This window comes from Eriocheir sinensis, chromosome 60 (assembly GCF_024679095.1).
Source record: "Eriocheir sinensis breed Jianghai 21 chromosome 60, ASM2467909v1, whole genome shotgun sequence".
Taxonomy (NCBI): Eukaryota; Metazoa; Arthropoda; class Malacostraca; order Decapoda; family Varunidae; genus Eriocheir; species Eriocheir sinensis.
Window position 1 is genome coordinate 8071157 of NC_066568.1, and position 12051 is coordinate 8083207.

Sequence of the window (12051 nt, forward strand, 5' to 3'; positions counted from 1 at the left end):
CCCCAACCAAACACAAAATACGACGAAAATTCCCTGTTTGGCGTTAATATAGAAAGGAGAAAATTTTAGGAAACCACACCTCAGGAAATCTCTTTATTAGTACCTGGTATTGAGTGGAAATAACGGATCATTGAGGAGAATACAGCTTGGTTTGGGCGCTTACTATGAGCCGATTTCACAGTCCAGCACAGTGTCCTCGTAACAGCCCGAACCAAACTATAGAATCCCATACAATCCAAAATGGTGAGGTCTTCGATGCCACACTAAATACACAAGACTTTTCCTGTATAGTTTCATCAAATTTGTGAACTTGAATATAAACACCAGACACTATACAAGGAAATTTCGAAGGCTCTCGTATTGGTTTGGGAGCTTACTAACCCGTCACGGGGAACTGTGAAACTGGCCCTATGAGTCGGTGTTGGACTGTCGAACTGGCCCTAGGAGTGTACAATTGTATGGTGTAGGCTCCCTTATTGTTTATCGGGCACCATATTTGTATACCCCCGGCGTGCTGCCCTTCCCCACCTCACTCTCCCCAACATACCAGGCCCCCCCTCTTTCACTTCATCCCCTTCACCTACCCCTTTCCTATTCATTGCTCCCTCTCCCCTACACACTTGGCACCTCACCACCATCCCTTTCTACTTTCTATATAACTTTTGTCGGCATTATTCTAGTTTCATGATCTCTTTTTTCCCTTTTCCCGTTTTGATTTTCCCCTTAATTTCAGTTCCCTCATTGTCGCCATCTTTCATTTTAACCCTTTCTTAACCTTGACTAAAAACTTCAGTACCCCTTTTCCCATCTTACCTCCCCCCCCCCCCCTCCCCACACACACAACTCCTTAGAAGACCACATATGCCTTCACGTGAATCCGTTTAACGCTACTCCCCTGTCTCTCTACATTCTCCTTACCTCTCCCTCTTCCTTACCTCATATTCCCTCTCCCTCATTCCCATCTCCTGCACTTTCTATTCCCTCTTCCGTTTCCAATACGCCTTTACCTTAGGAGAACCGCTGCGTCCTGGTCAGGTGATCCAATAAGCAGGTCAGGATAGCCGTTGCCATCCATGTCAACACCACCTGCTAAGCTGAACCCGAAGCTGAAGGACGGGGTGGCGGTGGGGAAGAAACTGGAACCGTGGATAACCTGTGGAAAGATGGAAGGACGAAGGAGAGGGTGTCAAAGAGGAAGGGAGAGGGTATAGCAGGGAGGAATGTAGTGAAGGAGAGTTGAAGTGATGGAGTGAAAGAAGGAGCAAGGGAAGGAGGGAGAGAAAGGTAAGAGGGAAGGAGGAGAGGAAGGAGGGAGTCAAGGAGAGGGAGATGACGATGATGGTGAGAGAATGGAAGGGAAGGAGGGGACAAGAAACTAAGGAGGGAAAGAAGGCGGGTGAGAGGGAGAAGGGAAGGAGGAGTTAGGGAGTGAAGGAAGGAGGAAGGAAGGAACGAGAGAGGAAAAGGAAGAAGAAGAAGAGGAAGGGGAAGAGAGTTGGCTAAGAAAATGATTTTGTCGTGATGTTGGTGCTGATGGTGGTGGCTGTTTTGGCTGTGTTGAAGTAGTGTTGTGGTGTTGGTGGTAATGTCGTATGTGTGTGTGTGTGTGTGTGTACCTGCGTGGGCTTAGGGTCCAGTCCTCCCTGTCCTCCTCTGTAGATGTAGACTCTTCCACCAGCACCTGGAGCACCCACGGCCACGTCTGAGAGAGAGAGAGAGAGAGAGAGGTATATATTTTTTTTTCAATATTTAGGTTACATATTTTTATTACATATATAGCTCTTAATTAAACACACACACACACACACACACACACACACACACACACACACACACACACACACACACACATTCTGGATCTGGACAATAATGCGCAGGGCACCAAAGAAGGTGCATAACACGCATATATATACAAACAAACAAACAAATAAATGGAGGCGGGTGACTAGTGAGTGCGCGTGCCCGGCGCGTCCGCCGGGACGGGTGGATCGATGCTGCCCGCCGCACAGCTTTCTTTTTTCAGTCGCCCGAGTGGCCTAAGGCCCTAAGCCCTAGGGCTACCCATCTTATGGTTCAGCACACACACACACACACACACAGGCACCGCAGGCAACACACACACACACACACACACACAGCCAAATATAATACGTTGTAGCCGATATGTCACGCACCAAAGGAACAAGTTACCCGTCAATTCCATTTTCTTTACTTGTGGGTGGCGGCCTTGCCAGTCCCCCCCAGCACCCGCGCGGTCACCACGCGCGCTGACTAATATGAACTCGGGGGGGGCAGCACCAAGCAAGATAGCGCCACTATAAACACTTGCCTGAGCCACAACGGACTGGGGCCGACCATCAGGCCCCATCAAGAAAGCCTACCAGAGCCATAGGCCGAAACGTGAAAAAGAAAAATCCCCGCAAAAACACACACATAAACATAGTTAACTATGTACAAATACGTACACTTAAATATTACCAATATGTCTCCCAGTTGCGGTCATTACAAATACGCACAGAGATGGAAACAAAATTGCAACGGCCTCAGAACACGATGTTCAGTAAAACTAGATTCCAGTACATCATAATTCAAGCCGAAACACCTGGAAAGTCACACACCTTCATAATGGTCACCATTCAGGTCGCCCAAGCAGGCCACAGAGGTACCGAAGCGGCCCCAGGCCACCTCGCCAAACAACTTCAGGGGCGCCCTCGGCGCCTCCTGCAACGGGAAAAAGGAAACTGGTTATCAGTGATAATAAATAAAGTTTTTATTATTATTGATATTATTTATTATTATCATAATTATTGTTTTTTGTTATTAATATTGCTATTATTATTATTACTATTATTATTATTATTATTATTATTATTATTATTATTATTATTATTATTATTATTATTATTATTATTATTGTTGTTGTTATTAATGTTATTACTATCATTATCATTATTACTAGTAGTAATAGTAGTAGTAGTAGGAGGAGGAGGAGCAGTAGTATGAGTTGTTGTTGTTGTTGTTGTTATTCTTAACGTATTACTATCAGCCTCAGCGAAGTTGTGGCTACATTGGTAATGAAAGAAGTAGTAACAGAAATAGTTGCAATATCAGTAATTGATGTAAACGTGATTACTACTGATACTAGTCCCAGTGGTAACAAGAGAAGAAGAAGAAGTAGTAGTAGTAGTAGTAGTGGTATTGGTAGTAGTAATAGTAGTAGTAGTAATAGTAGTAGTAGAAGTAGTAATAGCAGTAGTAGTAGTAATAGTAGTAGTAATAGTAATAGTAGTAGTAGTAGTAGGAGGAGGAGGAGGATTAATTGCTGTCGTAGTAGAAGTAGTAGTAATCTATCAATCAATTAATCTTTGTTTCGTGGCAAACAACAAGTTACATAAAACATTCATCACCTAAAACGAAAAAAAAAAGAATCCAATATAAATTTAGTAAAACCTCTAAAACAAAAGTCTAGTAGGCTTAAGGTTCTGTAGCCTATATGTTTTCTCTGTTTTGCAATAACGTTAATGAAACTTATTTCTTTCAAAAGAAGTAAAAAAAAATTACCTATCCATTTAAAACAATGCTATATTTAGAATAACAATTGCAAAGTTCTTCCTAGACAATAATTATGGTACCCGGCTTGTATTATAACTGCGTGATAAATAAAATTACTACTACTACTACTACTATTCAGCTACCCATCCCCATCAATACAACCCTCCCACACACAGCTCCCTACTCACCGGTAACATAGGTGCATAGTACAGGTAGACCACACCAGAGTCCGGGTACTTGGCATGATCGCGGGAGTCCAGCGGGGCACCCACGAGCAGGTCTGAGTCTGAGAATTTGTCGCCGTCTACTTTACAGCTGGCGAGAGAGTAACCGTACCACCCGGCGACTGCACTCCCCTCCAGCCGCGAATACTCTCCAGATTTGGAATTAGTCAGCTTCGTGTCGTAGAAGATGACCTGAGGTGGTGAGGTTGAGGGATTAGGGATGGCCATGGTGGTGAGGATGGGATTTTTATGTAGCGCGAGTGTGGAATTGGTTGATATGGGGCCAGTTCGACAGTCCAACACAATGGTCGGTAATATAAGACACTTCGGTTTGTCACATCAGCTATTTCTAAGGGCCAAAGAGGGGGTCAGTCGGGTTCCAATGAGTGGTTCTTTAGGTTCACGATACAGAGGAAGGGTCAAACTACCACCAAGGTCATAAAACTACTACTGGAAATGCCCACAACTCCTACGAAAGCCTTGTCAAATATGTGTTCTTGGGCGGCGAAATGTCTCAATACGACCCATTGAATGTCTTTGTAAGCGCCCCAGCCAAACTGTCTTCGAGATCTCCACAATGACCCGTTATTTTTACTCAATATCACATACTAATGAACTTTCCTGTATAGTTTCGTAAAATTTTTTACTGATTGGAAACATACATAAAAAGACCCCATATACTGCTTCTATAAAAAATTCTAAGGTTGTATTATCAAGAGTTGTGGTAAAACTGGCCCATGATGATGTTGTTAAAGAGATGAGAAATAAATGAGGTGAATATGAATGAGGAATGTATGAAGGTAAATGTAGAATGATGGTGGTGGAAGTGAGTGATGATTAAAGAACACGTCTTGATGATGGTATTGTGAATGTAATGTGTGGCTGGTGAGTATGATGATGGTGAAGTGTGTAGTGTTGATAAGTTTATTTGTGTGGTCAAAAAGGTATAGATGATAATTGGTGATGGATTGAGTGAGTTAGGTAGGAGAATATGAGGAGTTGAATTGAAAGATATAAGAATTATGATTGATAGAAGATCTAGGTTATATTGTTAGAAGATTTTGTTTTGTTAACTTATTTTTGTCGCAGGCTGGATTTTCCCCGTGCTGACCCTTGAACATAGAGATGGTTTTTTTGACAGAGAAATCTAAATCTTGTTAAGATCAGGTGGGAATAGTTTGTATCAAATGGTGTTGACAGTGGTGAATTAGATGGATAAGTTGATGAGTGGAAGAATGTTGATTGAAAGAATGTGAACTTTGAGGTGGTGGTGGTTGAGAGTGTTGATAGAATGAAGATGGATGAGGTGTGGTTTGTGGTGTGGTGGGTGGGGTGGAGGTGTTGATGGTTGTGATTTAGTGGCATTAATTTTGATGTGTGGTGTGGGTGGGGTGTTGGGTGTTTGGCGGGTGAAAATTACGTTTGATCACCAGAGATGAGTTGCAGATACAGAAGAGAGAGATTGAAAAGAAATTTAAGTCCAAGTATTGTTAAGACCTTAAAAGTGAAGAGATGAACAGTCAGGTTAAGTTACAAAAAAGACAAAGATTGGTAGAAGAGAGGGATGGTAGAGAGAGAATATTGATTGAAAAAATTAGATGGATGGTTGATAGACAGAGAGAGAGAAGAATATGAGAATATAGATGGATGAGTTGACAGAGACAAGAGAGAGATGTAAGAATTGAGATGGTTGAGTTGATTGACAGAAAGAAATGAATTTGATGAAGAATAAGAATGGTTAAAGATTTGAGTTGAGAGACAGATTGATTGAATTGAGAAGGGTTGAGTTGATAGACAGAAGAATATTGATTGAAAGAATTAGATGGATGAGTTGATAGACAGAAGAATATTGATTGAAAGCAAGGGAGAGAGAGCGAGCGAGAGAGAGAGAGAGAGAGATTTACTTTCAACATCCATAACAAAGGTAATTGAAACACTCTTCGTCAACACAAACACACACTAAATAAAGGCAATACGAATGATGTGGTAGCGCTGTCTGTTACGTACAATGCAACTAAGCCTCCATCATGATTTATACAATGAGTTCACAGTGTATATTCTGGCAGGTCGATAATGGCACAAAGTCATTATCTAACCTCGCTTCCTGAAGTGCTACAGGGCTGGGAGTTAGTGTGTGAGTGCTAATACGATAGACACATTCATTAAAGGTTAGATAAATCGATGGATAGAGAGGTTAGGTTTACAGGAGATACCTTTTAATAGCATACCAGCATCTTGCAGACTACACGTTCTTATAAGACTTGCCCATAATTTTGATGGCGTTGCGGACTCAATGTGATGTTGTGTATCTTATTTTCCTTTTTTCTTTGTTGTGTGTTCTAATGAATGAGTCTGTTCACCCCAGATAAGACTCATCCATAAATTTAAGGGCGTTAGTCTTCCTTTACCGACGAGGCAAATTACTGAACAATCTTTTCTTTTTTCTCGGAGGGTACAGTATCATCATCCTTTTTTTTTTTCTTTCTTTTTTTCTTCTTTTTTATTCGGCAATTTTTTTGAACCACCATCCACTTTGTATTATTGAACTTTAATGGGTTGTTCATCAGAGCTTATGAATATCCAAGTTGATGGTTCAGATTTGAGCGGAGTGTGATGGCGTTTCGCGGAATGGAAACGACGAAGATCACTTAACCTGACGAAAGTTAGTGAGGAAATAGTTGCATGATCTATTTATTATAACACGTCTTTAAGTTGGCACCATATTTCTGTTCCCTTCCCTTGATGGGCAGTGGCAGTGTGCCGTGTGCATGCAAGTCTGTCAAAGGTTCTCCCGTGTGCTCCTCTCCGTCGCCAGGGAGTGGTCCAGCATGCTCTCTTAGGAAATCATCACTTCATAAAAAATTACCTGCCTGCACGTGGCACACTGCCCTTCCCCATCAAGGGAAGGGAACACAAGTACGGTACCAACCTTAAGACGTGTTGTAATAAATAGATCATGCAACAATTTCTTCATTAACTTTTGGCAGCCTAGTAATCTTCAGTGTGTTTCCATTCTGCGAAACTCCATCACACTCAGGTCAAATCTCACCCTCCCTCTCAACCGAAACACAGGTTGTTTGAGGCTACTGATGGCAGTATTTTGTTCCCTCCCACTATCTCTATTCTATATTTCAGTCTCTAAAGTAGGATGCTGCGTCTATATACGCAATGATATTACTTGCTCTCGTGTCTACGAACTTCGGTATAGAATTTTCTGTCATCTGGCTGAGGCCTGATGACATTCTAGTTGCTAAATAAGTCTGTGCTATTTATCACCTTATTCTACCAACTACTTATGATTCTTTGGCTATTTGAAATCCAAAGAAGAGCACTCTCCCTTCTTATGAATCTTTGGCTATTTGAAATCCAAAGAAGAGCATTCTCCCTTCTTATGATTCTTTGGCTATTTGAAATCCAAAGAAGAGCACTCTCCCTTCTCTGCACTCTCTATCATAGGAGCTTTAAATATGCATCCCTTGCTTAAGTTTATCCTCCACTGATCAGTCTGGTGAACAAGCCGTAACTCTGCCCCTCTTAATGATCTAGAGCTGATGGTGCAGCGCCCTTCACGACCCTGACCGCCTTGGAGACACGCACAGGAATAAAGACCTCCTATCCCCTAACCCTTCAACTTTCAACCTCCACCCCCCCCACACACACACACACCTTCCGTGCACCACCCCTCTACACACCTGTTCATTCCACACACTCACCTGTCCACTCATGTTCCCGTAACCAGGGCGAGACACGGCCAAGTATTCATCGGTCCCGAATTTGCCCGATGCCACAGCCCAGCCCTCCAGGTACCCGTTCGTGGCGTCATCTGGGTTGAGATCGTCCTTCTGTTTCGTCACACGCACGCCGTAGTACAACGTTACCCCTGCGCGGGAGGCAGAGCGGAGAGAAGATCAGGGTAGGAGGAGCACGGTAGGAAGAAGAAAAAAATGACGAAGAGGAGAAAATAAGATGAATAATAATAATAAGAAGAAGTAAACATATCCAAATAGGCAGAAGGACAAAGACGAGGAGAAGGACAAGGAAAAGGAGGACGAGGAGGGGATGAGGAGGAAGGGGACGAGGAGGAGAACGAAGAAGAAGAGGAGGAGGAGGAAAAGGGGGACGAGGAGGAGAACGAAGAAGAGGAGGAGGAGGACTAGGAAAAGGAGGACGAGGAGGGGATGAGGAGGAAGGGGACGAGGAGGAGAACGAAGAAGAGGAGGAGGAGGAGGAAAAGGGGGACGAGGAGGAGGAGAAAGAAGAGGAGGAGGATGAGGAAGACGAGGGAAAGGAGGGCGAGGAGAAGAAAGAGGAGGAGGAGGAGGAAAAAGATATTAGTAGGCCAACATAGGCGACAAATGCCGCCTTCATGAGTGGGCAGGTCTTGACGCCGGCTCCCCGCCAAGTGCTACGCCTGACCCCCTTCCATTATAAAAGGTAAAGGCGAGCCACACGCTATAGTTGCGCGTGGCTGCGGTGCTCATCTCCTAACCGCTGGCCCTTTGAGCCTGTAGTGGGTAGGAACCAATCACCCCGGGACGGGTCAACGTGAAATTCGGGATTGGCACCGTGTACCTTCCCCAGGCTTCCCCAGGTACCCATTTTTCGACCTGCCAGAAAGAGAGGATGAACAGCGGGTGAGCTGCACGCCGACTGCCCGGGCCGGGATTCGAACACCGGCCCGCGGAGTCGTAGCCAGGCACTGTAACCACTGCTCCGTGGAGGCGCTATTTCCATAATGGACAAATATATATTGAGAGCGAATGGAGTCACTCTGCCAGACAGTACTTTGAGAGGCTAATTTTGATGAAAAAGTGAAGTGAATTCTTCCTAGATAGCGCTTTTTTCAGTAAATATAGTCAATGTATGTTGAAAGAATGAAGTTATAAGCTAATTTATGATTCATTTACCCATTATTTGTTAATTTGATTACTTGTCTTATTGTACACACCATCGTCTGATCTTGGGAGGCTGCCTGTGCAATGCTATACCTTTTTATATTCGTTCAATACTTTTTTTACAGCAAATAAGGTGAATGCTGAATGTATTATGAACCAGTGTTTTTATTTCACCCGTTCATTTAATACTTGCGTGCACACCTTGATCATCGTCTGGTCTTGGCATCTTATGCTGTCTGGGAAAAGCTCAATGTCTAAACTTAACGAATTTAATTTTAACATTTCTAAATCTGATTTTAATGGGTTTAGATTAGAGCCGGAAAAGACACTGAAGCTATATTCCTATAATAACATCCTGCTGTCAGCATTAGCTTTCTCTATTTCTTCTTAGCGTTAGCGAAACTGGCTTTTTAGTCAATGAATTAGTGGTTAGATTTTGTTAACGGTTCCTTCACTGCCTAACTCTACATTTTTCACTTCTTATGTTTGTGATACCTCACCTATTTTTTTTTTGTTATATTTTTTTTATTAACTCTCCTTCTTTACAGCAATAGAGACAATCAATGGCAAAAAACGGATGCAAAAAAAGGCCGCTTTGTCGCTGCTTACCAAAAGCGAGAGGTTGAAGGAACCCAATTTCAGAATTAAAAATCGGTGAGGCGATTTTAGATTCCTCTCTCGAAGGTGTTTAGTCATATGCAGGAGGAAACACAGATGATGATAGTTCTAGAGCTAGAGTTTACCAATGAACGAAATGAAAGAATAAAGATGCTGATTAACTCTTACATAAGGAGTTTGGTCAGATTAAGTTAGCTTGAATATGCGCCTGCACCTGCGCCCTCGGACTCTTGTTTCCTCTTTTTTTTCATTTGACCTAGTGCTGCAAGGTCGCATGAGGGATGAAGGGATGCAGTTAGCAAATTCAGGAGAACAGTCAACATGAAAATAGCGGCAAAAGATGGAGAGGGATAAAGAATTGCGGGGGAATTTAAGAGGTAGAAGAAAACCAGCGTAAGGAGGAGAGCTGAAGACGCGGAAAGCCTTTGTCTGTAATGTCCACAGGGAGCGTGTGTGGATCCCTCCCAGACATGAGATGCATGCTTAGTACGAGGGATGACATGACCTTTGTCTATGATTTATTTTTACAGCAAAGGAGGCAGCACACGTGTTATCCACCTGTTTGTCTGTTGATTACTTACCTTGACCCTTGTAGGCATTAGGGGCTCCAAAGAAGAGTCTCTTGCCCTCCTGAAAACAGTAGTAGTAGTATTAGTAGTATTAGTAGTAGTAATGATAATGATAATAACTGTAATAATAATAACAAGAACAAGGACAAGGAAAAAGAAAGAGAAGAACCGATTGTAATTAAAAAAAAAAAGCAACCTAAAAAAATATATATAAGATGTTACCTTAAAAGAAAGAGGAAACAAATTCAGAAAAAAATTAGACAATAGTAATAATAATAATAATAATAATAATAATGATAATAACAAGGACAAGGACAAGGAAAAAGAAAAAGAAGAACCGATCGTAATTAAAAAAAAAAAGAAGCAACCTAAAAAAATATATATAAGATGTTACCTTAAAAGAAAGAGGAAATATAAATTCAGAAGAAAAATTAGACAAAAAGAGTATAAGGAAAACGTTAATATAATAATCGTGCCGGAAGATACTACCCTCCAGTGCACTTACCACATCAGAGGTCACGCTGAACCCGAAGGAGGCGTAGGCGGTGAATTCGTGGGAGTTGATGTAGTCCTTTGACGTCCCCGATGAAGTGTGTCTGACTTTTTGCTCTGTAGGGAGAGAGAGAGAGAGAGAGAGAGAGAGAGAGAGAGAGAGAGAGAGAGAGAGAGAGAGAGAGAGAGAGACGTATATAAAATTATAATTGAAAAAAGGAAAAGGAGAGGGAAGGAAGGAGAGAAGGAAGTAAAATGCAGGAGAGAGAGAGAGAGAGAGAGAGAGAGAGAGAGAGAGAGAGAGAGAGAGAGAGAGAGAGAGAGAGAGAGAGAGAGAGAGAGAGACGTATTTAAAATTATAATTGAAAAAAGGAAAAGGAGAGGGAAGGAAGGAGAGAAGGAAGTAAAATGCAGTCAAAGATAAAGAAAGGAAAATAAGAGAGAAAGTAATGATAAATGAGAGGAAAGAAGAAGGAGGGAGAGAAGTGAGTAAATGAGAGATGGACATGTTTTGATAGAGGTACAGAAAATATGAAAAAAAGTAAGAGAAAAATAAGAGAGAGAGAGAGAGAGAGAGAGAGAGAGAGAGAGAGAGAGAGAGAGAGAGAGAGAGAGAGAGAGAGAGAGAGAGAGAGAGAGAGAGAGAGACATTGAAACATGGAAGCATTGAAAGGCAGACAACATAAAGTGTATCAGCTTAACAGCCTGATTTTGCACCAAGTGACTCAAGAAGTTAATCTCCTCCTGACAGTTCAATACAACCCTCCTGACATCTAGCTCACTCTTTTGCGTTAAATATTCTTGGTCTGTCCTTAAACTCAACTTGTAAACTTGAAAAAAAAAAATACTTGGTTAATCTTTTTCTTCTCACGTCCCCAGGAACCTATTAAACATCATTTGTTAAAAAAAAAGAAACCAGAAGAAAAATAAACATACCAAGCAGTTCGTCCGCGAGCAGACGAAACAGAAATGGAAAAAAAAATAATTAACCTGCGGACTCGTTTACCTGCCGTTACCTGTGAACCTGAGTGAATGCGCTTACTATAGAAGGGGAAGATTTCGCCTTTCTTTTTGCCGAGGATGTAGCAAGCACCGCGGCCTTGAAGGGAGTCTGAGGGGCTGTCGTACACGGGGTATCTAGGAGCACAGGCCTGCGGGAGGGGGGAGAGGACAAGGAAGAAGGGGAGGAGGAGGAGGGAGAGATAAAGGAATATACAAATACGTATTTTTCACATCATTGAGGATATTAACAACAACAGAAAGATCACTGAGCAAAGAGGAAGTGGAGTAGGAAAAGGAAAAACAGGACTGATAGCAGCGAAAAGGAGAAGGAAAGAAAAGAAGCTACGGAAAGAGGAGGAGGAGGAGGAGGAGGAATAAAAAGAAAAGAGTAGAAGAGAGATTCTTGTCTGTTTTTAAGCTTTCCTTTCCATTAGTTTCAAGATCGTCACTTATATTCTCCGTGTACTACTTTTTCTTTAATATTTTTTGCCTTTTTTTAAGAATTTTTATATTTTACTTGGTTTCATCGGATCCATGTTGCGTAGTTTCATGTTTACGGTTTTTCTACTTAGTTTTGTCATCTCCATTTTCTTGTTATCTCCCCCTCATCCGGTTGCACATTCTCCTTTGCCTTATCTCTCTCTCTCTCTCTCTCTCTCTCTCTCTCTCTCTCTCTCTCTCTCTCTCTCTCTCTCTCTC

The 12051-nt window shown here is 42.2% G+C and overlaps 1 protein-coding gene across 1 annotated transcript in view; it reads right to left on the reverse strand.

Annotated features, from left to right (window-relative positions):
- The window catches only part of LOC126985619 (integrin alpha-5-like), a 33232-nt gene that overhangs the window by 15498 nt on the left and 5683 nt on the right, over positions 1–12051 (reverse strand). Inside the window, exons 5-12 of the mRNA XM_050840775.1 lie at positions 11393–11501; positions 10364–10467; positions 9871–9919; positions 7490–7656; positions 3741–3968; positions 2619–2721; positions 1617–1702; positions 1008–1153 (exon numbers count right to left, since the gene is read on the reverse strand). Of these exons, the coding sequence (XP_050696732.1) occupies positions 1008–1153; positions 1617–1702; positions 2619–2721; positions 3741–3968; positions 7490–7656; positions 9871–9919; positions 10364–10467; positions 11393–11501 (992 nt within the window). The remainder of the gene's footprint in view (positions 1–1007; positions 1154–1616; positions 1703–2618; positions 2722–3740; positions 3969–7489; positions 7657–9870; positions 9920–10363; positions 10468–11392; positions 11502–12051) is intronic.